This window comes from Amphiura filiformis, chromosome 20, assembly GCF_039555335.1.
Source record: "Amphiura filiformis chromosome 20, Afil_fr2py, whole genome shotgun sequence".
Classification (NCBI taxonomy): domain Eukaryota; kingdom Metazoa; phylum Echinodermata; class Ophiuroidea; order Amphilepidida; family Amphiuridae; genus Amphiura; species Amphiura filiformis.
The window spans coordinates 32,731,147-32,758,937 of NC_092647.1; the positions used below are offsets into that span (position 1 = coordinate 32,731,147).

The 27,791-nt window shown below is 35.8% G+C and overlaps 1 protein-coding gene across 1 annotated transcript; it reads right to left on the bottom strand.

Annotated features, from left to right (window-relative positions):
- LOC140142618 (putative methyltransferase DDB_G0268948) lies at positions 1 to 25,780 on the bottom strand. The gene is made up of 7 exons (XM_072164622.1): positions 25,582 to 25,780; positions 13,206 to 13,420; positions 11,616 to 11,776; positions 10,019 to 10,235; positions 7,854 to 7,954; positions 6,444 to 6,572; positions 1 to 4,344 (listed from the first exon to the last, which is right to left on the bottom strand). Exons 2-7 carry the CDS (start codon positions 13,374 to 13,376, stop codon positions 4,203 to 4,205), a joined length of 921 nt encoding a protein of 306 aa, XP_072020723.1. The 5' UTR covers positions 13,377 to 13,420; positions 25,582 to 25,780; the 3' UTR covers positions 1 to 4,202.
- Between the last annotated feature and the right edge of the window lie 2,011 nt (positions 25,781 to 27,791).

The window sequence follows — 27,791 nt, forward strand, 5'->3', positions numbered from 1 at the left end:
TATTGTGATTTTACAACGCAATATTAGACACTATTTATATACTATACCAGCCTAAAATTTTATACCCAATGTTTTAATTAAATACCCTGTGAAAAATTGATTGAAAGCTTTATTAACAATATTATTGATTGAGTTGCTAAAGGGTATCGCATTACATAGTAACTCAAAGTAAACAACTTAATACATGTACTGCAACACATCTTGCTTACTTGTTTGCTTAAGTCGAGTTTTGTCCTCGAACTGTGATGGCCCTCCATATCTTCCTGTCTTGCATTGCTATTGCCATGTCCAGTAGATTCAAGTTCAGTGTCTTGCCTTAAAATGTCGACATCCCGGGGTCGACATATGTTAGGGCAGGTCTTCCTTGTTTTCTTTTCCCATGCTTCGGAATCCAGTGCACTAATTTAGATACAGCTTCTGCCATGCTTCTGTAGCAGTGACCAGCAAACCGTGTCCTCTTTCACCTGATCTTGTCTGATAACTTTGGGAGGTCACCATACAACTCTTTGTTTGTCATAATTAATGTTGTTTCCAGTGGACATTACGCATTGCCCTCAACACTCTGGTGTAACAGCCATCCAGCTCTTTTAGTGCCAGTTTGGAAGTGACTGTCCATGCCTCACACCATGATAGAGCAGTACTGATTGCTGTTGCTGTAAATAAGCGTTGCTTGAACCTTGTTGAGAACAGTGACTTCCAGATCTTAGGCTGCTGCTTTTCGAATTTTTACATCCTTTTCTGAACTCTGCATCCATGTCCCCCAGGTACTTAAAATCTGTGACCTCCTCAACACATCTTAGCATCGTATAAACACAACATTAACCACAACAACATACTCTTCCATATCGTGATTATCGTCAGCCTGTTACCCTAATTGCCAAAGTACAAAACATGGTTGATGCATGCATTTAAACATATTTATTCACCAATCTTTGCACAAGAACAACATGATGATACAAATGAAAGGGAATAGACCGAAATAACTAGGGTGATTACGTAATGGATGCATGTTTGAACTATAATTTGTACTTTATTCTCAACATTACAAAAAATGACTTAGGCAATTAGCGTAGCAGTGGCGAATAACAGAGTAACACTTCATTGATAAACCATCCAATACCTATGATGTATCTTGCTCCATCAACTCGTAAAGAAAACGTACTTTCAAACAATATCCAAAACCAGGAAAGTTAAATAGTCATATACCCAGCAAACACAAACGTTTTTAAAACGTTTTAAATAAGTTATATTTTGGGTTTTGGTTTAGGTAAAAACGTTTTAATAACATTAAAATGTCGGGTTATATACAGGTCATCATGGTCATGAAATCGTTTTAAAACGTTTTGTATGAAAACACACTACAACAATATTTTAAAAATGTTTTCGAAATGTCATTGTAAACTATTTTTGCAAACATTTTTGGCCAAATATTTTGTCAACACTTAAATAACATTATGTTAAAATATTTGCACCCAGCAAACACATAAACGTTTTAATAACATTTAAATGTCGGATTATGTAAAGGTCGTGAAAACATTTTAAAAACGTTATATTTTGGGCAAACATTTTTTGCAAAATATTTTTTCAACCCCAAAATAACATTCTGTTTAGAATGATTTGTACCAAGTTTTCAAAAATTGTTTTTATATCCTTTATATAACCCGACATTTAAATGTTTTCTGTAAAACATTTGTGTTTGCTGTGCACAACAAATGTTATTTAATGTTATGAAAACGTTTTATACCATTAATGTACCCTTTATATAACCCGACATTTAAACGTTTTCTGACAACCTTTTATAACCTTTTGCGAATGATGTCGAAAACGTTTTGTGTTTGCTGGGTATTTTGGTGAAGCCGTGGTAAACGATCTTATGGTATTCACTGAACTAACACACACCATTTGTCACCTTAAAGCCTTAATGTACAAATTCCTTAAAATTTTAGATTTGTTATTCTGTATTCAAAATGCTGAAATAATACAAGTAATAATTGTCGGGAAGAGTTTCTGTCCATTTTGAACTGAAATAACACGGGAAAGTGAAAGAAATCCTACTGGTTATTTTGGCCGTTTAACATGCCCTTCTATGAGGACATACAGTCATAATTTCTTGGGACGAGTGTAAACAATACAAATTAATATGCCAAATAAATCAGGTTTGAAAAAAAGTAACCAACTTCATATTATAAGATCGTACATTATGGCTTTAACCGCGGTGTTGGAAATATTGTACCTTTGTAAACTAATTGTGTACCTTTTGTTCTCAATCGATCAAGATCCCAGTGGTAAATATATGAAGCACTCCATGTTCATACAAGTCAAGCACTCAACACGTGATTACTGTTTTGATAGGGCTATGGACATGGTGGACATGAAGACGAACCGAGATTGAATACAAGTGTAATATCTGACCAGGATTTAACAGATAAAATTATATACTAAATAAAAATTCCTTTAAAAAAGGAATGTGGCGCCCAATGTGAACTTGGACGTGATATGGTGAATTCCATGGTGTGTAGATTTGGTATAATGATTTTCTAGGGAAAAGTAGAAGATGATCAAATGCAAGAGAAATGTGTTTGATTGGGGAAGGTGTTCTGACAATCCAAATATAAACTTAGTCCACCTCAAATGACCTGTAACAATTTGTGATTGACATTACTTAATTCACCTCGGATGACTTTGATCTGACATTCAACATTTTCGCGCTTACACCAATTATATCCATAACAATTTAACTCTTACAACTTCCTGTCAACTCTCTAATTTAAAACTCTAAATTTCTGTCTGTTTGCCTTTTCTGTCTTCATTGGTCTTGCACCATTTTATATTACACTACAATTTGTTACCATTATTGAGATAAGCAAACATTGCTGGGTAGATAACAGGATCCTGGAGGTAGTAGCTAGTACTACCTCCATGGCAATAACCGCTATATAGATTCTATGGTAATTAGCAAACAAAAGCCATCAGTTTATTGAGGCCTCGTTAATTGATCTTATCACTATGGACCACAAGAGTCTCATCCCAATGGCATAGTCCAATAACCTCAATTACACAATCATAGTGCAAAATTTGACCTCAAGTTGCAGAGTATGAGTTTGTGTACCCACATTTTCAAGGACTGTTCCCATGATAGATGAGCATGTTGTGGATCCTAGTGTATGGTCAAAAGTCACCGTCTATCGGGTTCTAAGGCACACGGTAAACTGGTTGAACGCATACAAAGGTCAGGATTTATTTGGTGTTTTTATAAATCCTAATTTTGTATTTTAAACAAAAGAATATACGCTCACCATTTTATCCCGTGCATATCAGAAAACAATAATAAAATAAAATCCAAGCAAATTGTGGTTTTATTTATGAGCTGGCTGCTGGGCATAATTTTAGCAAAGCAATTGCGAAGTCAATCTAGCAAGAGTGAAATTAGAAGCGTTTCACAAAGTCATGCCTATATTGTGGCGCCTCCGTAGAGGGCGCCACAATAATGACCCATAACAATGACCTCTACGTTAAAGTTTAAACTACAGCTTAGCCTGAATTAGAATAAATTTCAAGTCCCATTAGGTGGAAATACACCGTTTTCGGGGCATATAAATTCTCGAAAATGTCACTATGCTTGTAAGAAAAGTGTCTACATGGTCTAGGAATGTTTTTAAGCAAATAAAACCTGTCTAAGCTGTAAAATATACCTTCTTATTGCCCAACAATCAAACCAATAATTATATTTTAAATGGGTCAATTCTAAAATGCTGGGGATGATATTCATGATTATGACCAATTCTTCTCGTACATACAGTCATACATTCTGATTAGCCAACTCTAAAATTGCATTCGGAAGCATGATGTATAACTATTCCAAATTTGCTCGCACCTTTGACGCAACTTGTGTTTGCACTTAGACCTCTTTTTGTAATTGTCCAAATTGCAGGCAAACGTAACTTAACCTGCATTTTCCCCCTCTAATTTATTTGTCCCTTCCCTTCTTTTTTTGGATTTGGTGGGGCGGTATTAGAGGTGCTTGGCACCTGTTCGCTCCAGCCATTCACTGGACTTTATAAGACAAATTTTGTTTCTTTCATTATATTGTGTAATTTTTGATGCAACTTATGTGCAATATTATATTTTTTTTGTAATTATGTGCCAGTGATAATGATAAAGTGTAATAAATAAATAATAAATAAATAAATAACTCCGTTAATTTATTCATTTTCCTCCCAGACGAAATGGAAACGCTTAATTTCTTCCTCATCGGGTTTACGTCCCATCAACAAATATAATGGGCAACCTGCTGTTACGACGGTCTTGTCTGGTTCTGTGTTTACCTTCAATGCTCGCAAAAATCTGGAAAAAAACAGAAATCCAATCAATATCTTGTCTTTCCATCTAGTCAAAATCCTATTGTTGACGGGGACAATCAACATGATCAAGCTTGGAAGTCTTTAGAATTGACAGCTTCAGTGACATTACAATAAGAGCACATTCACACAGTTGAAATAAACAATTTGAAATGACCGCGACACTTGAGATCATTTTATTCCTAGCTATTCGCGTAGAACTGATGATGTAACAGGATTAACTACCATAGCAATATGTTTAAATAATTTTTACTCACCTGAGTATGTCTGCAATCATAGATTAAATACAATACAGCTCTTTTCAAAGATACTAATCTACTTACAGGTGCGAGTGATCAATATGATATGAATATTCTATAGAATTACGATCCAGGTCTTTATCTCTGTTCTTTCTGTGCGATATATTCAAAAGTTGTATTCACCTATTGCTATAGTAGTTAATCCTGTTACATCATCACTTCTACGGCGGTGAAAAATATGTGATGGATTAGGTTTTCACGGATTTTTCAACCGATCACAGATTTTTGTCTCTACAGTGTGGTGCAAAAACAACTTGACCCAGTTTTAAAGGTTGATTTCTCACAGTTGAACATCTTTCTAAGAGCATTTGGTGAAAAAAAATATTAATAAGTCAAAAGGTTAAAATTAAGTTTCAAAATTATGTTTTACCCACATGTAATCCTATGGGATATAGGCCTATCATCATTGAAGCAAATTCAAACTTTGCATGAATCAAAATTGATTCTCGCCAATTCATCTTGCATGGAATTTAGAAACATCAATTTTGATTCTAGCAAAACTAATTTTAGGAGAGTCGTTGCCAAAATCAATTCTCTGTCTCGCCGCAATGTGTAACCCTACCATGCCTATTTCAGTCTTAAAATTACCAACAATATAAACTCCTCAAAAAAAAAGTTTGGAAACTTTCAAAAACGACTGTATATCAGATATTTTTGAACTCTATCTCCATATTGTTTCATATCAGTGAAAACATTTTTCTTTCCTGTCAACAATGACACCTCATTTGTGACGATAACTTATTCCACGGCTGAGTAACTATCTTTGAAAGACAGAGAGGTCTCAAAGACAATGTGCCAAACTGACCATCATCTGCACTCATCTCATTGCTTTGAATGAATGAATAAATAAGTGGGTTAATGCATGAATAAAAGAATGAATGAAAAGTTGTTTGCAGTTTGAATGAAAATGGCTAGGGTGGGATTAACAGTTCTTCATAGTTGTCATTTGCAAAGAAAGTTCTAACCAACCATGGTTCGATTATCAGATCTGGATAAGGTTCAAGCTAATGGTCAGCTTGTAGCTGGCATACCTCAGAATCAAGTTGCAACAACTTTTGGAGTTTCCCGCAGTATGATCTCCAAGCTAAAAGCCAAGTTTCGTCAAACCGGTGATGTCAAAGACAGACCCTGAAGCGGCCACCCAAGAAAAACAGCGGCTGCAGAAGACGGTACATCAGGCTGCCAGCACTTCGAAACCGTAGACTAATGAAACAGTGTGATATTCCTTACTCATGTTTACTGATGCAAATGGCGCAGATTTGGCACATTTTGTTTAAGACCTCTCTGTCTTTTCAAAGACAGTTACTCAACCGTGGAATAAGTTTTGGTCACAAATTTGGTGTCATTTTTGAGAGGAAAGAACAATGTTTGTATTGATATGAAACAATATGGAAATATATTTCAAATATTTCTGATATATTGCCGTTTTGGAAATTTCCAAACTTTTTTGAAGAGTTTATTTCGTTAGGCCTACATGCATGTGTAAATCATTTTAATTCATTCTTTTAAGTTATTTTTATGATGTTACCTAAATTTGGTGGTTTTATTTTGCTGTAAATTTATTTTAAGTGTAAATTTCACTAATACCTGCTAATCATCATTGTATTTGGGCATAAAACATGCATTATTATAAATAAAAAAAATAGCGTTATGAAATAGATTGTGCCCAAAATATAGAAGGTATTGGGAATATCAGTAATTTGCAGTGAGTGCTATAAGTTAGGTAGCACAGCAAACTCTTTGTGTATGATGAGTCGCGACATTCTTGCACTTAAACCTTTTTTACCTTGCATAAAGCGGTGTAAATATATCCTCATCTGGGTTTTCTTTACGAAATCTTTGGTAGGCTGTGAAGGAACTAATAAATCCTGTCAGCTCTGTCAGAGTCATGTCCATCTTCGACTGTATCCTGGTCCTACAGAAACAATGAAAACAAAATCATTGCAGCCAATCAAACACGCAAGTTATTATCGATCAATCGATCAATCAAATATACCTGTATTGATTTGTTATCAAACCCGTGTGCATTTTGTTTGATGCCAACAATTTCAACTACGACTACGCCAACTGCGCGGACATATAAATCCAAGAACTATATGCAAGTGCGTCAATGTTCTGATTAAAACGAAGCTTTCACTCATGCATGATATCCACTGCCAAATTTCAACTGCGTCAACGCTAACGTGACTGAGTCAACATGGATGCCATTGAAAATGGATCATGCAACGGGACCGTATACGCATTGGAATAATGGAACATGAAAAAAGACATGACCGCACCCCGGTGGTCGCACTTGGAACGCTCAATGAAACGTGATCGATAAAGAACGCCTTCCTGCAGTACAAGTGCAGTACAAGACACTAAAGACCCATTCAGTGATCCCAGCGAAAGTGTAAAAAAAATTAAAATTGTTTATAAATTGCTTAAAAGTGAAGGATAAGTCATTCAAATTGTCATTTGGTGTTTTTGACATAAAAAAAATTGGCCAAACACAAAGAAAACAGCAGTATTAACGAAGTTGAAGCCCCTTTCAAATGTAACTAATTTAGATACTGTCAGTATCTAAATTAGATTCATGTAAGTTCCTTATTTTTGTCTTAAATACACGGCTTTCAGCTAAACCACCAGCAGGCTATGTTTACATATTTATGACAATGACAAAGGTACCAAAATCTGAATTTTGCTGATTTTTACGATCATCCGGATGCGCAAAGCACTGAATGGGTCTTAAGTACACGTTATAAACCGGAAGTGAGCTTTTACTCATGAGCAGTAACAGCCACAGGAATAAGTCACAACATGTTGCTCTCCAATTTAGGTTAGCAACTATTTTAAACTGTTGCGATTTGATAGTTCACAGCATCTTGCGAATGGTAGTTAGCTTTAGCAAAATTTGCATTGATCATTTCATAGCGGGTGTGTAGAAGAATTCAAATAGCACCGATATACTTTATAGGTCCTGTGGTTCTTGAGTTATGTTGTAAAGAGGACTGAAACAACAACACTTTTGTAAAATGTACATAATTCATTCACAACAATAAATCAAGCAAGTTTGCAAAATATATGAATTGTAGAATAAACTTTTGCAAAATGTGAAAGTAATTTTCAATAACATTGATTTAGATAATAAAAATCATTTTTTTTGTGGCTGCTTCGACCATGTCGACCAACAATGCCTAGTCTACCCTTAACGTACCTGTTGAAGTCTGGATAAGGTATATTGAGATCCACATATCCCTTTTGTCTAGTGGCATGAACAGGGTCATTCCAGTAGTTCTTCAACGTTTTCCATGTACACTGAATTCAGAAAAAAATACAGCAGAAGGTATGTAAATGTGATTATATGAACGCAACTACAGAAGAAAAGAAGAACCACACATCGCACACTAGCAGTACAATGGAAACATATCACGCATAGGCAAATAAACCAGGTAAAAAATTCTGGACACACCTGCCTGTGTGGGGACAATAACCCCAGACCTTCAAGTTTCGCGTGTGCGACGAACGCTGCGCCCATTGAGCTATACAGACTGTCACTGGCTCAAGTCTGGTACTTTATTCCAGTTATGCAGTCAAGGTAAAAAGTACACACAACACACCAGCGCACAAGATCAATTAGCCTTTTAGAGGTATGGCGGACACAACAGGATGGCGCTGCATGAAGTGGGTAAAGTCTTTTGAATTTGGCGGGTTTTATACGCATATTGAATACTGCCCTCCTATTGTGTACGCCATGCTTCGAAAAGGCTAATTATCATAGAGTTTGCGAAATGCGGTTCAGAAGCACAAACTTCAACAGGTCACAGGATTATAGGGAATTATTTATTTATTTATTTATTTATTTATTTATTTATTTATTTATTTATTTATTTATTTATTTATTTATTTACGCTTTCATTACACATGGTAGCTCCTTCAGTGACAAAGCACTGCTATTCTAGGGGGACCTGTTACAGAGTATAACTTAAGAATATAAACAAAAGTATATTTTAATGAATGGAATGGAATAACATTTACAGTACATTGCACATAATGAAATTGGTTAAAATATACAATTACATAATAATAATATGATTACATAATGATCAATCACCCTGAATATATTTTTTAAATTGACCAATAGACATTGAATCAAAGTTTGAACGAGTATTAATGTCAATTGAGTTATTCCAAAGATTAGCTGCTCTGACATGAAAAGTTCTTAAACCAGAGTTGCTCTTGTAATGAGGAACAAGAAGTGAATTATTGTACTATAGCTATGAATAGAATGGGTAAAGCTGAATCTAGAACAAAGATAATCAGGAGCTTTCCCAGTAAGGCACTTGAATAACATAACAAGAATATGATTGTTCCAGCTTTGGTCTAATTTGAGCCACTTTAGGTCATTCATCAATGTATCAATAGGAGTTCTTAAATGTCAGCAGAAAGAATGTTTAACACCACTTTGCCGTAAAAGGTTCTAGAAGTCGAAGTGAACATGAAAATCTCTAGTGAGCAGTAAATTTTGCACTGAAATACGTCAAATTAAGAACAATTGTTTCCATATTTCCTTATTCGGTACACAATTACAAGTTATGTATTATCTAGTCAAGCAATCTCTTACGGTTAGGGTAAAAAACATGCCACATATTGTCGGTCAAGCTTGGTATATATACTTTTGAATGTGATCATGACGTAAAAAATCAGTTTACGAAATGGCGTTGTGTGAAAACTTCAACGGCAAGGGGATTAAGTTCCGTAAATTGACTTGTTTTTACTGGAGCTTGCAGTGTTGGATACTTCTGAGAAAAGTATAGCAGGTGCATATATTTTTAAATAGAACATGCCATTATGTTACTTCTTGTAAGAAAGGGGTTAGTGAGGACGGGAAGGAGGGCACTGGAGGTTGATAGATATGTGCAGTGGCGGTAGCTTTCATGCGCGATCGATGCAGTACGTTTAAATTTCATCGCGCGATTGATAAAGCATTGCAGCAATCGCAATTGGACTTAAAGGGGCATTTCGTGATCCACAGCCTCATCCCCCCACTTTTCCCAAAAAAAGTTGAGATTTTTACACCACTGGATACCTCTGGCTACATAATGTTTATGTACCAAATATTTCTTGCAGATTAATTCGTTTAGCAAAAATATCGCCAAATTTGAATTTCGTTCTGGTGCACCAGAACGAAATTACAACACATTGTCTATGGAGCAGTGTAATACACATAATCATGCATAACTCGCAAACGCAAAATCGGAATCAACTGAAATTTTGGAAATAAGCTTTTTCGTGGATATCTACTGAAAAATGTCATAAAAAGAGGATGCTAGGATCACGAAATCATCCTTTAAGATTGGTTAATAGTTTTGAAAGTTTTACCTCTTTATAGATTGTTGTTAATTCTTTTTCTACTTCCTGGTCATCGTGGAGTAGAACGTAATCGCCACGCGAATACACTGCTAATACGCCATTTGGGGTCAGAATCCGGTCGACCTCCCGCAAAAAAGTATCAAAGTCAAACCAATGTACAGCCTGTGAGCAGGTGACGAGATCCACCGAGTTGTCTTTTACAGGGATATTTTCAGCATCTCCAACCCTGATAAGAAAGAAAGGATTCACACAAACATTGGACAGATATAGGCACTAATTCTGTATTCCTTTTTGATACATCATACCCGAAATTTATATGTAATTAGTTAAAAGGACACACAATTATGTCATCACGAAGATTTGGAAGAATCCTAGAACTACGAAGGTGGGGGGGGATTGTATACCAACTCAATCTTAATATTTTTATCCGTCATAAAAACGCGCGTGTTTACGACCAAACAACCTAAGCTAATCGTAGATCCATCCTTTGCTCTCATTTTAGTGATAATATTTTACCCCAGCACCTTACCCGGGAGTAGAACCGGATATTCAAAATGACCATAGATGGGGGGGTGAGCCCACCATAGGTTTCTACAGTAATAACCATGATTTTTATTTTGCTCTTGTAAAATGATTCCAAAAGCTATTGAACTTTTGCTTGTTATGAAATAATATTGCATGTTCGTAAAATTTTTAGTCGTAAATCAATTTTGCCTATACTTTTGTACATAGCCAGAATTGTCCAAATTTGCATGGACGCGCTCGCATTATGACGTCATAGCGACATTACCGGGGAAATGTTTGTACTTATTTTGTACTCTATCACTGGATAGAGGAGACCCATAGCTATACATTGATATAGCATTAAACGGAATATGACGTTTAAAATTGAAAATTGGGGAGACCTCCCCCCACCCCCTTCGTAGTCCGTGTGACAAAATATGGCTCAGTAGTTCTAGGGTTAAGCGTTTACTACAGGCCCATAACCAGGATTTATTTGGGGGGTGCTGATTTTGAAAAAGTGGACTTTTTTTTCTTCAAAATTTGGACTTGGGCGGATTTGGACATTTTTGGGTCAAAAAGGGGAACTTTTTGGGCCTTTGGCATTTTTGCAGCACCCCCCCTGGTTACGGGCCTGGTTTGTTATCAAAATATTTGTTTGTAATACTCCATTGATCATTTCAGGGGGAAATATCTCAAATTAAAACGCTGCGTGGTCATTGTCCTGGTTTGAATCGAAATGTCTGGCAAGGCTGTTATCAGCTGTTATCCAAGAATCAATCACGTATGGATGATCGTGATGACTTTTTAGAAGACATTTTTTGACAACAAAATATAATTATTTCATCAAAGTTCATGTTTATATTAATACCATGGTAATACAGACCACTAAATATTAAGGAATCAATTATGTTCACCCGGTATATCAGATATAAACAAAGACAAATATGTCACAATTAAAACCAGCAGAGATTACATGTACCCTTATAGAGTTGATAAAATCGGTTGAAAATTAATGAAACGGTGATCAAAAACCCAAGGAAGCAGGGATGAATATAACTGGTACCTAAATTCTTTTGCGGTACGCCGGTCGGTATATGCTTACTTGTATTCAACATTCGTGGCCTTGTTTGTACGATTGGCTTCGTTGATTTGGGCAGAACTTATGTCAATGCCTATAACTTTTTCAAAATGTTGTGCTAAGTCTTCAGTGCCTTGTCCAGAACCACAGGCAATATCGACAGCCAACGTAAAACGCGTAGACTTCTGAAATGAAGAGATAAAGAATTACGAGGGTCATTCAAAAAGTTCTACCTCCATCGTCACATCTCTGTTATCTGATGTGCCAGGAGAATGAAATTACCCATGATTATACTCTTATATCTTGGCTAAAAATTAAAGTTATTTGATTAAAATGTGATTATTGGTTGTTACGATACAGATTTGGTGCGTCGGAAACGGTCTAAAAAGAAAGGCTAATTTTGATTAAAAAGGTTGCCCACATCTTATGTGGAAATCATTACAGATTTAAAATGATTAAATTGCTTCATTTTGTTCAAATAATTTAATTAATATCTAATGCTTGCAGATAGTACAGTTTAACTGGGTATCATGTCCTTTGTTCTCATGTAAAACACGGTGTTTTTTTTATTGAAGTCTCAAGGCATGTCAGGGAGCTCAAATAGGAACAAAATATTTATCCTAAGTAAAGCAGTTGGACAACCGCATCTTCGAATCATTTTTATGGAGATTATCCAAAGCTATACAGTATGATGCTTTCTAAACTTTTGGCTTCAGTTTTTAACCATTTCCGACGTACCAAATCTGTATTCGCTTTAACCAACACATCTAAACAACCAAAAATCATATTTTCATCAATAAATTAGCCTTTCTTTTCAGACCGACGTACGTACCAAATCTGCATTGTATTCGCTTTAACCAACTTTTATTTTGTAGCCAAGATTTAAGAAGATTTAAGAGTATATTTAATGTAGGGGCCTATTTCCATTGCCTGGCACGCAAGATAACAGATAATCATTTCTTCATTAGGTTTGATACACTGTCAAATATTACCGTTATTTTACGGCACTTTACCGTAAACTTTACGGTTATTTACTGTAACATTGAATTACTATTTCACTGAAAATTGGCATGTTAGTACCGTTAGATTTTGTTTCTATTTTTTATGTGTGTTAAAGTGTTGCATCTTATATTGTTTTAAGTAAAAAGCTGTATTGTCCTGGCAGAAATTTGTGTTTAAATGCTATTTTGTATAATGTGCAGTGTTTACTTACGGCGACAACTGTAATTTTAACCGTAAAATATACATGCTTTCTACCGTATTTTATACAGGATTATGGGCATTTTACCGTACTTTTACCGCAATATACCGTCGATATGCGAATTATACGGTGAAATACGTGTAAAATCGTCGTTTTTACTGTAGAATGCTGGCAACTTTAAATAGTTGCCAGGTATTCTACCGTAAAAATTACGGTCAAATTTTTACAGTGTAAACAATCGTTGTTACTGTTATGAATCTTAAATTGGGGAACTAGTCCATGGGAAAGGAGAGCGAGGCACCAGATTTGGAGTCCCAAGGGATGAGGGAATGAACGGAAACGGGAATGACTATCACGAAATGGAATCAGATGAAACAGTAATTAAGTATAACAATTTATCGTCACAACATTACCTTTTCTTTGGCGAAATTTAATATTCTTTCAATTGCTTTGGGATCTGCTTTTGGTCTGTGTTTTTTGTATATGACTGCGTGTTTTTCTGCCGCAAACTGGTTGCGTGTGGCAACGTCCCTTTCCGTCTCGCCAACGTCATCGATTTTCTTTGAACTACCGTTAGCTTCCATGTTATAGTCGTTATTTCAATGTACTTCTTTCACCTGAATGCAATCTGGGAGGGGGAAAGGTGGGGCGTGAGAGAGAAAGAAGGGAGCAAAATGCGAAACAATTAATTTATCCAATACAATGAGCCAATCTCAAACGTGATGGCAAAAATAACTAGAGCTGCTGTGACATAGGAGTCATAAAAATCTGGCGGTGGCTTGTTATGACTTATAACCTCCAAATTTAAGCCCATCGGGCAATGACCCGTGACTTCGGTTGACCTCAGTTTCGTGGGTTTTTTTTTCATGTTCCTCTCCTGGGTTCAACTCATATCGAAGATATGTCTGCACGGTTTTTTTTTCAAATACTGCCGATTTATCGGTTTTGACCCTATACCGGCGCAGATGGAGCAACGCGTAAACGTACTATGGCGTTACTCTCAATTTGAGACCAGAAAACTATATATAAACCTTTTTAGGGGACTGTAAAATCTGCATTGACCTGATCCAAAAATTATTTTACCGGGGGACGTATATGCGCCCGAACATTTACAAATTTAATTTTGTTGTCAAACAGGGTAAGAAGACGCGCATAATATACAAATATGTGATGCGATCAAGCAAAATCAGTGGGAACTCGGAAATATCGATTTTTAGTTATAGCTAAACAAAGGAAATATTTCCTCATTTTTTGTTTTGGAAACTCTTTAATTACTCATATATTTGGAACTGGTTGTTCAATTTCAATGGGGTTTTCTGTAAAATGAAGCTTTGTAAATGCTTTTTACTATCCTAAAAGAAACTGAAAATATTTCCGAGTCCCGACTGATTTTGATTGATCGCATCACATATGCAATATTAGTTGATAGAAGATCTTAATACGTCACTGTTAGTCACGGAGTTTGCATATTACAAAGGTTGCACATTACAAAAGTTATATCAAGATTTGAGCTGGAATATGTCAGATACAAGTGATTCTGAAAGTAGATTGTTTTCAATAGCCGGGATAAAAAAAAAAAGAAGAAGTCAAAAGCAGAACCACTGGTTACGGATTCAAAGGTAACATGTGCAAGTGATTCTGATGGTATGCTTAGATTGCTTTCAAAAGCTTTTGACAATAAAAGAGAAAAGCAGAACCATTACCATGGTTACGGATGCAAAGGTAACATGTGCACCATTTACTGGCACACAACCGATTTGAAAAATATTATTCTGTATACATTGTACTATTAAATTACACAAAAGCTCATAAACTCCCGGATAACGTTAACGATGTGTCAACATCTGCTGTTTTTGTCTTTTTATTTGTCAGGTGTGCAAGTTACATTACTTTGCGAAGTATGTTGGTGTATTTTAGTGATAAACGTGTTTAAAGTACCGCTGCTTTTTAACGTCAATATTGGCCTATTGTCTACAGAAGCACGGTATTCAATGCCTTTTTGAAGATATTAGATGCTAAAAATCTAAGAAAGTTTGAAACCCACGGTATGAATAAATATTTAAAAAAATTGATTAGATATACATGTATGTAGGCTATAAAGAAATAGCAGTGATTACGCCACACGAACTGTGTATTAGACGGTACGCACAGGGGGGGGACAGCAAATGCAGTTACAAAAAGAGGATGCTGTCACGAAATACTCCTTTATGATATAAGTTAAGAGAGTAAAGTGAGGAATGAAATGGATTTGTTAGACCTTTTCCGTATGTTGGTATACTTATTTACATTTTTGTACTTCATTTTCATTGTCTAAATCAATATATCATTGAAAAATAAAACTTTGATGTTTTGTAAAAGCTTTGAAAACTTCCTTGGATATATTGTTGTTCATGAATTATGTACGTTTTACAAAAAGTGTTGTTGCTTCAGCCCTCTTTACAACATACCTCAAGAACCACAGGACCTACAAAAGTATATCTGTGATATTTGAATTCTTCTATACACACTCGCTATGAAATGATCAATGCAAAGCTTACTACCATTCACAAGATGCTGTGAACTACTAAAGCGCAACAGTACTAGTAGCTAAATAGTTTCTAACCTTAAGCACAGGATTTGGTTTCGTTATTTGCTATTATAGGCACATAAATCATTAATCGTGTGTAAGGCAAAAGAGTATTGTTCACTTTAGCATTTTTCTTTTCTTTTCTCTTGTCATTCTGCTAAACTGAATGTTTTAAATTCAAAATCTTAGCATCTAAAAAAATCACTAACTACATGGTATTTTGATGCATTGTCAATTGTGTTTCTATCTACTGAAGGTGTAACGTCTGAAAATTTTCTTATTTATTTTTGTTTTGTTTTTCAAAGTAGCTGTTTTTAAAACTGTTTTGAATCTGTTCCCACGTCCATGATGACCAGCAAATACATAGTCAACTTAGCAACGATACACATTTTGTTCAGTTTAAGATATGGCTACGAAAGTTTGCATAACAAACGCTAAATCTGAGCTTCCTATGGAATAAATTCACGATTTTTGACAATTATCGAAGTTGGATGAGGGTCCAAAATGTTACTTTTCAAACATTTTCCTTCGGAATTCCATCAGAAATATTTTCAAGTGAAAGAAGAACGTTTTTCTCTTCCATTTTTACAAAAAAGTCAATGTTGATTTTCCCACACCTACACACGTCATTTGACCCATATCTCAAAACTAGGATTGCCGAGTTCCTACTGATTTTGCTTCACTAATATCACGTACTCCTGTTAATACTCTTTCGAAACACAACGTCATTTTATGCAAATACCTACAATCTTGGAAATAAGTCTTGGAACGCTTGCATGTAAATAACGGAAAACTGTCACCCCCATTCTCCCAAGCAATGTTGAGAAATGCCAATGTCTTCAGCGGTTTCCCAATGTGTCCAACATTGATTGATGTGGAGGGGGGAAAGGGTAAATCATTTTGTCATGTTTGTTCCCAAGCACAATATACGTCATTATGATCATGGATGCACGGTATTTACGGCAGAGTGTGCCAAGTGTTCCAAGTACTTATTTCTAAGATTGTAGGTCATATTTTAGACGAAGTGATGCACAGCATACACTGTATAATAGAAAAGTGACCGAATCATTATACACATAACCAAAATCAATATATGAGTAACAAGACAAAAAAAAAATTCCATTGAAAATTTCATGAAAATCCAAACTATGGTTGAAAAGATATATAGACAAAAGCGCGTTTTAAAAATGTACTTGTATAGCTTTTTTAGATATAATTCTCGTCAAAGTGACACTTTTGTAGGGTAAAGTAAATGGTCGATTCCAGCGAAAGTGGGATAAAATTCTCTGGTTGTGAACTCCTAATTCCTATTAATGTTTTAAATACAAATTATAATAACTTTTCCGTGTGTCAACAATTCTGGCTATACAATCGCACAAAAATGAATTTTAATCAAAATACAAACTACATGGCATTTATCATGTTTATATATTAAGAATTAATTATCTTACTATAATTTGCCTAATGTTGTATGTATGTATGTGTGTATGTGTGTAAAAGGCTCCGTCAGTTTTGATCCCAGCCTCGCCAAATTCGCACGGGGGATGCAGAAAAATACGGGGAGTGTCGTAAGCTACCTTCGGTCGAAATCGGAGGTCGAAGGTCAAAGGTCAAATTTTAAACTTGGTCCGATTGGGCTGTAATTCATACGGGAGATCAAGGAAAATACGGGGAGTGTCCTAAGCTACCTTCGGTCGAAATCGGAGGTCGAAGGTCAAAGGTCAAATTTTAAACTTGGTCCGATTGGGCTGTAATTCATACGGGAGATCAAGGAAAATATGGGGAGTGTCCTAAGCTACCTTCGGTCGAAATCGGAGGTCGAAGGTCAAATTTTAAACTTGGTCTGATTGGGCTGTAATTTATACGGGAGATCAAGCAAAATATGGGGAGTGTCTTTAGCTACCTACGGTCGAAATCAGAGGTCGAATCTTTGTTAAAAATCCAAAATCCATTTTGCCACCCTGTGTGCACTGTCTGCTCATCTATAAATAGCTCTGATGCATTCTGTACAGTATGCACTTGCTCTGGTGTTTATATTGACCCTTTAAGTAGGAAAGGGAGTAGTCAGTAAAATAAATACATGCATACATTAATTAAATTAATTAATTAATAGATTAATTAATGTCATCCAAGGTCAAAGGATAACTGTCGTACACACAGAATTAATTTTGTGGTCGTACATCATAAGCCACGCTCCAAATGACTAAAAACTATTTTTCCAACAAAGTTATAATACTTAAATATAATGTGACTTTATGTGTGCTGTTACGCATACGGGTATTAACTCTAGTACTTATAACGCGTGGACTTATAGAATAGTCGAGGTCAACCAAAACGCTTAAATACATAAACATGATAAACGCCCATTCAGTGATCCCAGCGCAAGTGTAAAAAAGAATCACAATAATTATTGTTTATAAATTGCTTAAAAGTGAAGGATATGTCATTCAAACAAATTGTCATTTGGTGTTATGGTAATGAAACATTTGGCAGAAAATAGCAGTATTGACGAAGTTGAACGCCATTCAAATAGGCTACAGATGTAGCTAATTTATACCATTGTATACTGTCAGTATAATTATATAAATTACAGATTCATGTAAATGCCTTATTTCTATCTTAAATAACATCTATATGACAATGACAAAGGTACCAAAATCTGAATTTTGATGATTTTTACGATTGTCCGGAGAGCAAATCACTGAATTGGTCTTTAATGCTTATGGAATGTTAGAGTTAAGGCAAGGCCGGGAGGTAAGGATTATAGGACCCACCCGGGTTGGGGTTAGGGTAATGGTTAGGTTGTAATAGGCAGGCCCGTACGCAGGGGGGGGGGGGCCCCCCCAAATCTGGAAAATTGTACAAAAAGTCCCAAAATTTCAGAATTTGCGAGCGTAGCGAGAAAAAAAATGGGGTTTTTTACGCTTTTTTGGACAAAAAGGTCCAAATTTGATCCACTTTTCACAAAATCGCCCCCCCTTGGAAAAAGGTCCACTTTTTCAAAATCAGCACCCCCCCAATGAAATCCTGCGTACGGGCCTGGTATAATTAAAGACAGAGATAAAAGCAATTTACCGCGTCTGACGTAAACTCAATGAGGGTGTGTAGGGGGCGGAGCTAAGCGCCTACTTTGGCGCGGTTTTGATGTAAACACGGCATGCGGCACGACTGATGTTGCAAGTTGAACTGCGTGTACCATGTGTACGTTTAATACGTACACGGAGAGTACATGATTTGCTTTGATTTTCGCCGCATAAAAGTGCAGACTTCTTTAAACCAAAGCAACAACAGATTTAATGCCCAAAAAGCCAAAATACAACAGCACTGTACATGTACTACGCCAAATAAATTATAATAATTAATTTATTATTCGATATTTATATAAATAAATACAAACAAAATCAAAACTAGGTGTCGTGTTGTGGTTCGGGGCATGAGTGGGCCATGTACGTACGAGGAAGGTGCAAGGCTATTAAGTGAGTGCTAAATTGTGTTTTCTTTGTACAAATGCCAACTGATGAATTAAATCAAAAGTAGTTCATTGCTTTTTTATACGACCCAGTCCTGGACTTCGAGTGACAAAAACAGGAAAAAAAGAAAGATTTTTGGGGATTTTCTAAACTGATCATCCCGGGTATCATCATTGACATCAATACAGTTTTTTGTGGTCAGTGGCGGTGCGGTGCCATGATTTTTTTCAGGGGGGTCTTGTATTGAATTTTAGCCAATTTTGCGCAAATTACTGCAAAAAGTGTAAATTTTCGGAATTTTAATGGGGGCATCTTGGGGTGGGGTGCAAGCAATTTTGGCACGCCATTTGGAAATCCTCCCGGCTCATAATTTAGATTACAGTTATTAGTAGAGAAATTAGCTAGGCCTACATAAATGGGTTTTTTTGTGCAAATTTTTCAATTCAAAAAATACAAATGGCAATTTGAATGACTATCTTTAGTGTACACAATTAATTTTTTTTACACTATCACTGAATAAGCCTTCAAGTGAGGCTCTAAATGCACCAAAAAAAAATATATTTAAAAACATGTGAACCTATTTAAGGGGTACTACACCCCTCAATAAATTTCGATACTTATGATAGAAAATGAGGTACCGCTAGGATGTACCTCATTTCCTATCATATTTAGTGAACCGCTCGTCTTCAGTTACTGAAATTTCAGTGTAGTAATTGGATTCCTTGCCCCAATAATATACACAACTTTTGTTACCAGTGTGTTATTAATTTTTGAGAAAAATGCAAAAATAGTCTCAAATTTACCACATGGGTGTAGTACCCCCTAAGTTTTTTTAGTTGGTCGATACAAACTTGTTTTAAGACCTGCAACATGTAATGCACCCCTGGGCTGCATCATCATTAGTTGGAAACTTAGGCCCTTCGCACTTGATTTATTATATTAGTTTCCTGTTAAAGATTTTGAAAAAGGGACGAGATGACTTTTAATTATTAGTTATTAATTATCTTTATTTTCTTTATTTAGTTTGAACTATTACAAGCAACTATTGACTCGTTTTGACTAGAGCGGGCATTTAATTATTTCACAACAATTTGATTTTATAAATAAGTGAAGGTGGAGTTGTACTCTCTGTTCATTCATCATTATTGTTGATATTATTAAAGTCATATGATAAAATGACAAGTAGAAGTAGTTGCAAGTTATTTTAAAGGAGATATTTAGAAATAAAAATAAAATAATTAATTATTTCGAGATTTTCAATTTTGGACATGGGCGGTAAACAGAAAACTACCCCGGTAATAATCAAGTGCGAAGGGTCTTATGGGGGTACTACACCCCTTGCAAAATTTGTGACTATTTTTGCATAATGTTCTCAAAAAATAATAACACACTGGTAACAAAAGTTATAATTATAGGGGCAAGGAATCCCCTACTACACTGGTATTTCCGTGGCTCAAGACAAGCGGTATGTAAATAAGAAAAGAGGTACCGCTAGAATGGACCTAATTTCTTAAAGGCATATATTGGAATGTCATCTTTCCCTGGGTAAGATCTGACACCAGGCCAGCCCATGGCCAGAGGGTAACATGAGTAGGTTTGTTTCACCTTTAAGGCAAGGATAGTCTTGCTAATATGGGCTAACTTTCCCCTAGGCCATCCAATATGCCATGAATTAGTAGGACTACAACTGGTATCTACTGGTCACTTTATACTCCTATTTCCACATCTGTTAATTTTATATGGGCCTTTAACATATATTATAATGAATCACTTGTCTTGAATCACTGAAATTTCAGTGAAGTAATTTGATTTCCTACATAACTTTTGTTACCAGTGTGTAGTTATTTTTTTGAAAAATGCAAAATTAGTCACAAAATCTATCAGGGGGTGTAGTACCACCTGAAAGTATTCTTAATTGGATTTTGACATGACTGTAAAGGAAGGATTCAAATCATGAAACATGTGTGAAATATAATTAAACAATTTAATCTGCAAATTTTTTTACAAAAAGTGTAAAATATTATAGTACAATACAATTACTAAACAAGAAAACATTTGAATGGTAGTGCCAGAACTTGACTATACTACACCCCTGCCAAATTTTGTGCCTATTTTTGCATTTTTCTCAAAAAATTATAGCACAGTGGGGACAAGTAAAATATGTATATTATAGGGGCAAGGACTACAACTACTGCACTGGAAATTTTATTTCAGCACAGACAACAGTTGTGGCGTTACAGTCAAAAATGAGGGAAACCCAATATTTAATCAATATATCAATAACTACTTGCTTTGAGTTGCTGAATTTTCAGTACAGTAGTTGTAGTCCTTGCCCCTATAATATACATATCTTACTTGTCACCAATGTGCTATAATTTTTGAGAAAAATGCAAAAATAGGCACAAATTGGCCAGGGTGTAGTACCCCTTAAACCCAGGAAACAACCATTATACACTTACAGAAAAGGTAATAGGCTATAAAAGGAACATTGTTTTAAACATTTGTAAAAACATGATGCAAAACATTCTAGCAGAAATTTACGGAATGTTTATAGGGGCTGTGCGATAATTATATGTACCCCAGGGTGGTGAATTTTCAAAATGATCTGCCAAAAATTAAGCAACCTCAACTCAAATCATCCAAAACATGTTGATGTTTATGCACTTTTAATGAAATACCTGCACCATTCAATTTTTGATTGGCGTAACCCAACCGACCTTAAAAGTAGGCCAAAGTCTTTTTTTAGGCCTATTAGGCCAAGTGAAATAAATAACAATAAATTATAACATGTATATCGTCCCAGCCATCACCAATTTTTGGAGATTTTCAAACATTTTTGTTATTTTTGTTATTATGTTTTGTTAGGGCTTTGGGGAAATGACAACATATCCCCTTTTATGATATGTTGACAAACACTTTGCAATTCTACACAGAAATGAATGGTAAAAAAATAATTATAATAACAATATTAAATAGGTCCGGACAACATTCATGTTATTTTTTCAGCCTTAAGATAATGTTATTAATTAGCAAAACTATAAATCATGTCAATTAATTACATTAGGCCTAAAAATGTGATATGCAATATGAACAAAACCTGTTTCAAAATAAACATCTCAAAAAAAGTAACTAGCCCCCCTTAAATGATGGCCATTATTCAAAAAGGGGCTATTGTGTTGCAAATCTGTCAAATGCGTTGGAAGCAGAATTTATTTCAGCGCATTTTGACACCTCATTTGATACGATAGCCCAGAAAACAATAAAACACCGGTCAAGTTAAGGTCCAGATTTGAAAGTTGCACTTACATACACATTTTTACAATAAAAACACTCAGATACGATTACACAGATTTCCTTCCATTACACTGAATGCAAAATAAATATAATTTACTGCAACTTTCAAATCTTGGGCTACATTGATTTAAATGTACGTTGTGACGTCAATATTTAGTCAATTGCTACAAATGAGGTGTCAAAATGTGCAGAAATAAATTCTGCTTCCAATGCATTTTACAGATTTGTAATACCCGTTTTTGAATAATGGTCATTATTTAAGGGGTCAGTTACTTTTTTGAGATGTTTATAATAAAACCATACACATGTACAAATTGTACATGCATGCAATGCATGTGTATGGTGTTACAAATTGAATTACAAGAGAAACTGGTTCCGATGGTACATTGTTTAAACATGTTAAATGTAGTTCTGCACAAATCTGAACTATGTGAAGGTATGCCTAAAAGTCATGAAAGTAGTACTAGGATTTAATAAAGTGAAACCAAAGTTAAAAAACATTTTGAAGTCATTAAAATCTTTACATGATGGGTATGGACCGCAGGGATGGATTGGGAATAGAATTGCATTGCATGACAGAACTAAACATTCATTCATAGCATCATGTAAAAACAATAAAACATGAGATGAGACTAGATTTTGATTTTTCCTGCATTCAATAAAACTTTCAACACTTTTCTTTGGCCCACCACCTGAATTTGAATCTACTCACCTACTCCCTGTTTCTGAGGACTAGACCAACATGACCAAGCAGAAAAATACATGCTGCTTCCCAAAGCTAGGCCCTGTATTTTTTTGTTTTGTTTTTCTGGCCTAGGCTAGGCTAGGCCTCCGAACCCTGGTTTTTTTTGTTGGTTTTTTCTGGCCTAGGCTAGGCCCTTAGGGGCTAGGCATCGGAAACATAGTAACTGGAAATGGTGCAAATGTTTTTACGGCTTCACAAGTGATGTTAATACGAGTCCTGTTGAATACGCTTAATATCAAAACGCTATAGCATATCAAAACGATAATAGATTGCGGGAAAAAAATACCGCGAGTTGTTAGGCAAAAAACAACACTTTTTCACAGTTTTATAAAATCGCCATCTTTGAAGCTTACGCTCAAATAAGTCGTGTCAATAAATTCTTAATTTAGAGTTGTTTTCACAATACTATTGCTAAGTAACTGCTTACATTATGTCTAAAGTTGGATCAGGACACCATCTCGAGCGTCAGGCTCGCCAAATAGTCAACAACGTGTATAAATATTTTGAAGATGCTGCGAGGAAAACTCACGGTAGAAATTATGGAATTGCTTTGGAAGCACTGCAGCAAACGGCGGATGCCACTGGACTGTCTCGACGATCAGTTTCTCAAGTCAAGCAGGATGCCAAAAAACACGGTCCAGAATGTACCTCACCAAAACGTAGAGGTCCCAAATGTAAGCCAGTAATGGACAAAATAGATAATTTTGCCAGAGACGTCATCCATCGAACAATACATGACTTTTATAGTTCAGGTGAATGGCTGAATATGGAGAAATTACATGCAAAATTGCGGGGTACCATTGGTTTCACCGCTAGCATTAAATCATTGCTTCGCCTGGTAAAGAAAATGGGCTACAAGTACAAAAAGCGTGATGGTAGACGCATTTTAACCGAAAGGCCTGACATTATTGCCAGGAGATTTGAATATCTGGAATTAATTAAAAGACTACGAGATGAAGGTAGACCGTTTGTATACCTGGACGAGACCTGGGTCTGCGCCAATCACACCGTAAGGGACGCACCATTTGATACTCAGGGGGGGGGTAGGAAGTTGGGGTCGGGGAAGAAATTTTTTCGCCGCCAAAAGGCGGCGAAGTTTTTTTTTTATCGCCGAAGGCGGAAGTTTTTTTTTTTTAATTTCATGCATTATACACAGTTAGGTGGGGAAGGTTTTTTTTTTTTTTAGTGTTGGTGGGGAAAGTTTTTTTTTTTGCTCATGTAGTGGGTGAAGTTTTTTTTTTGAAAAACTTCCTACCCCCACCCTGAGAATCTAATGGTGCGTCCCTAAGCAAGTGTTGGGTGAACGCCGCGGGCGATGGTGGCCTGAAAGTGCCAACCGGGAAAGGCAGTCGTTTAATCATTCTCCATGCCGGAACAGCCAACGGTTTTGTCCCTAATTGTGAGCTTGTTTTCCAGAGCAAATGTGCATCAAATGACTATCATGATGAAATGGACTCGGCAACATTTGAAGAATGGTTCGAAGAAAAACTATTAAAAATGTTCCACCAAATTCAGTAATAGTTGTAGATAACGCAAGTTATCATACGGTTAAAGTTAATCGAACGCCTACAATCCATGATAAGAAATCTGTTCAGCAACAGTGGCTGCGTGACCATAGCATTTCGTATGAAAAAGCTATGATCAAAATACAATTGCAGTCTTTAATTGATAGAAATAAACCTCGTAACGTTGAATACAAGATTGACAATCTTGCTAAAAAATATGGACACTTTATATTGAGGCTTCCACCGTACACTTGTGAACTCAATCCAATCGAGCTTATTTGGGCTCAAGTAAAAGGTGATGTAGCTGTAAAAAATTCCACGTTCAAGGTGAAAGATGTCCTGAAACTGATGCAGGAAGCCCTTGCGAATGTCACTCCAGAAAACTGGGCTGCAGCAGAACGGCATGTGATAAACATTGAACATGAATATTGGACCCGAGAAGTAAAATGTGATGCCAGACTGAGCGATGAAGCAATGGAGTCCTTCAGGTTTGCACTTGACGATGACGACAGCGACGACGATGATGATGAGAGCGACGACGAACTTAGTATTCATCACGAAGAACACCCATATTGTATTTGTGTATGTGAGGAGCTACAGATGACACAGCTTACTGACATGACCATGATGACTGAAGTATAGCGTGGTAAGTTTCTAAAGCTTTCGGCATATCCATGCTTTCTTGAGTTCATTCAAGTTCACTATACATGTTTACAATCAGATCATTGTTGAACACATGTTAAACGTTCATCACGAAACGGCTCACTTTATCCACTGCAGATGAGTCATTTTACCTGTCTTTGAGTTCTCTGGCAAGAACACTGTGTAGCTTACAGTCACCATCCATTATGTTCTTTACTTGACTTGTTTTTTCACAAAATCAAAGCTGAGAAAGCACTGCTTTTGCACTATTTCGGAGTCAATATTCGCTGACTTGTTCGGTGTTCAAAATGGCAATTTACCGCTCATCTCACATGCACAGCTGACCGGTCATGTCAAAATAACATCACGACGTCATGACGTCATACGCGCTATTGACAAATCAAGAGCCGTGAGGAGTTTGATTGACAGACGACGTCAGACGCGGTAAATTGCATTTATCTCTGTCTTTAATTATAATAGGGTTATAATTATGGCACACGGAGGCTTTTAAATAGAAACATTGATAGACCAAACGCATTACTAGAGTCAAAGAATACAGTTACATACCCACACTGTTGCGACACGACCTGCTGCTCTCTGCCACACGTGTTACAGTGGATGTATTTCAACTCACCAAGTTTAATTAAACTAATTTTAACTGTAGGTGTTTTTTTTTGCGACAGCCTGCGCGTATATACAACTGACACGTTGACACGACCCAGTACAGATGTACCTGTACGGTGTTAAAATGTGTTCAGAAGGCGTGACAAAATGAATCGTCAATCTTGACATTGGCGATAATTATGGCCAGGTGAACTCCACTATTATGGTTGAGAATAAAAGATTTAACCTTAATTTTCATGGTTCACCAGTTTCAGACTTTCAATGGAGTTACATTACGTATAACCTTGGTATATAAGCATCTCAAAAAGTAACTGACCCCCCCTTAAATAATGACCATTATTCAAACACGGGTGATTGTATTACAAATCTGTAAAATGCGTTGGAAGCAGAATTTATTTCTGCACATTTTGACACCTCATTTGTAGCAATTGACTAAATATTGACGTCACAGCGTACATTTAAATCAATGTATAGCCCAAGATCTGAAAGTTGCAGTAAATTCTATTGATTTTGCATTCAGTGTAATGGAAGGAAATCTGTGTAATGATATCTGAGTGTTTTGTATTGTCAAAATTTGTATGCAAGTGCAACTTTCAAATCTGGACCTCACTACATTAAATTGACCGGTGTTTTATTGCTTTTTAAGCTATTGTATCAAATGAGGTGTCAAAATGCGCAAAAATAAATTCTGCTTCCAACGTATTTTTCAGATTTGCAATACAATAGCCCCTTTTTGAATAATGGCCATTGTTTAAAGGGGGTTAGTTACTTTTTTTGAGATGTTTCTATCCTACGAGGGTCATTCAAAGATTTGTACCCACCTTCATGTATCTCTTACTAAAGTCTTAGCTTCTACAAATATAGACTATGCCATTGTCGAATTTTATTAAAAATATGTTATTATTAGTCATGATGAACCCATTTCGTTGAAATCAAAATTATACTGATGTTTATTAAAATTAAAGTATTCAATAGTAAAATGGTCATAAAGAGTTTAAAATATCAGATGATTAGTGACAATAAAAGTAATTGAATGCAACACTATCTTGCATAATTATAATGGCTCACTTTAATACTGAAAATTCTGATTTTGGAATCTACCAGTTTATTGATAGCGAACCCCGAATATCCACACTTGGGAAGCTAACAAACAGAGGGAGTGCGGTGACTGAAAAGATCAGACACAGATGTGAAAATCTATCAGTTGCACACAAATCAATATAAATCAGAGTTTTATGCTTAAATGTAATAGCCAGAGTATGCAAAATGGGCAAGTGGACTACGGAGAAGTCTACTACAAATAGTATCAAGCTTGTGAGAAAATTTTGTTCTAATATATTTTTCTAGTTGTTGCCCAGGGCATGCCGGTGTGATATTTTTTACTGGCCAACATTTGCATCACATCATAATACATTTACTTTAGTATATGAGGAAGGACTTGCCACTGGAAAATCTCAAATAATAGCACTGGGGAAGACGGAAACATAATCTCAGACGGAGAACTAGTCATCAAGCGGGTAGAAGAGTTCTACCAAGATCTCTAACTCCAAATAACTCCACCAATTACACTCATAGAAATTACTTGTTCGCCTTGTTGGCGCAATTCAAAATTCATTTTAGTTATCCGAACTTAAAAAATGCTGAAAAAGCTCAAAAAGTTCCGTCAACTAATCAACTTTGTTGGCATTACTTAAAAAGTTGATGTAAGTCGTTGCGTCAACAAGTAATGCCAACTTCTGAATTCAAGTTCAGAGAACTTAGAAAAATAAACAAGATTCAAAGAACCAATTAGTTGGGTTATTGTAACTCAACATGTAAGTTGATGTAACTCGTTCATATTAAGTTACTGGAACTTATTGTTTTGAGTTATTCCAATTTGGTACTTTGTTACTTAATTCACGTAATTTGATCATTTTCTGCACAATTAGCAGTATTCAAATATTTATCTTTGTAATCAGTGCAATGTTTTTTTTTATACTATAGCACACCTCTAGAAATTTATGCTAACATAGGCTAGTTTCAAGTAAGTGCAAATGAGTGCGACCAACATAATGATATCGAGTCAGCGTTACTCAAAATTGTACGCATTGGCATTACTCGGAAAGTTTACGAAACGACTTACATCACTTACTATGAGTAATGCCAACGAACAA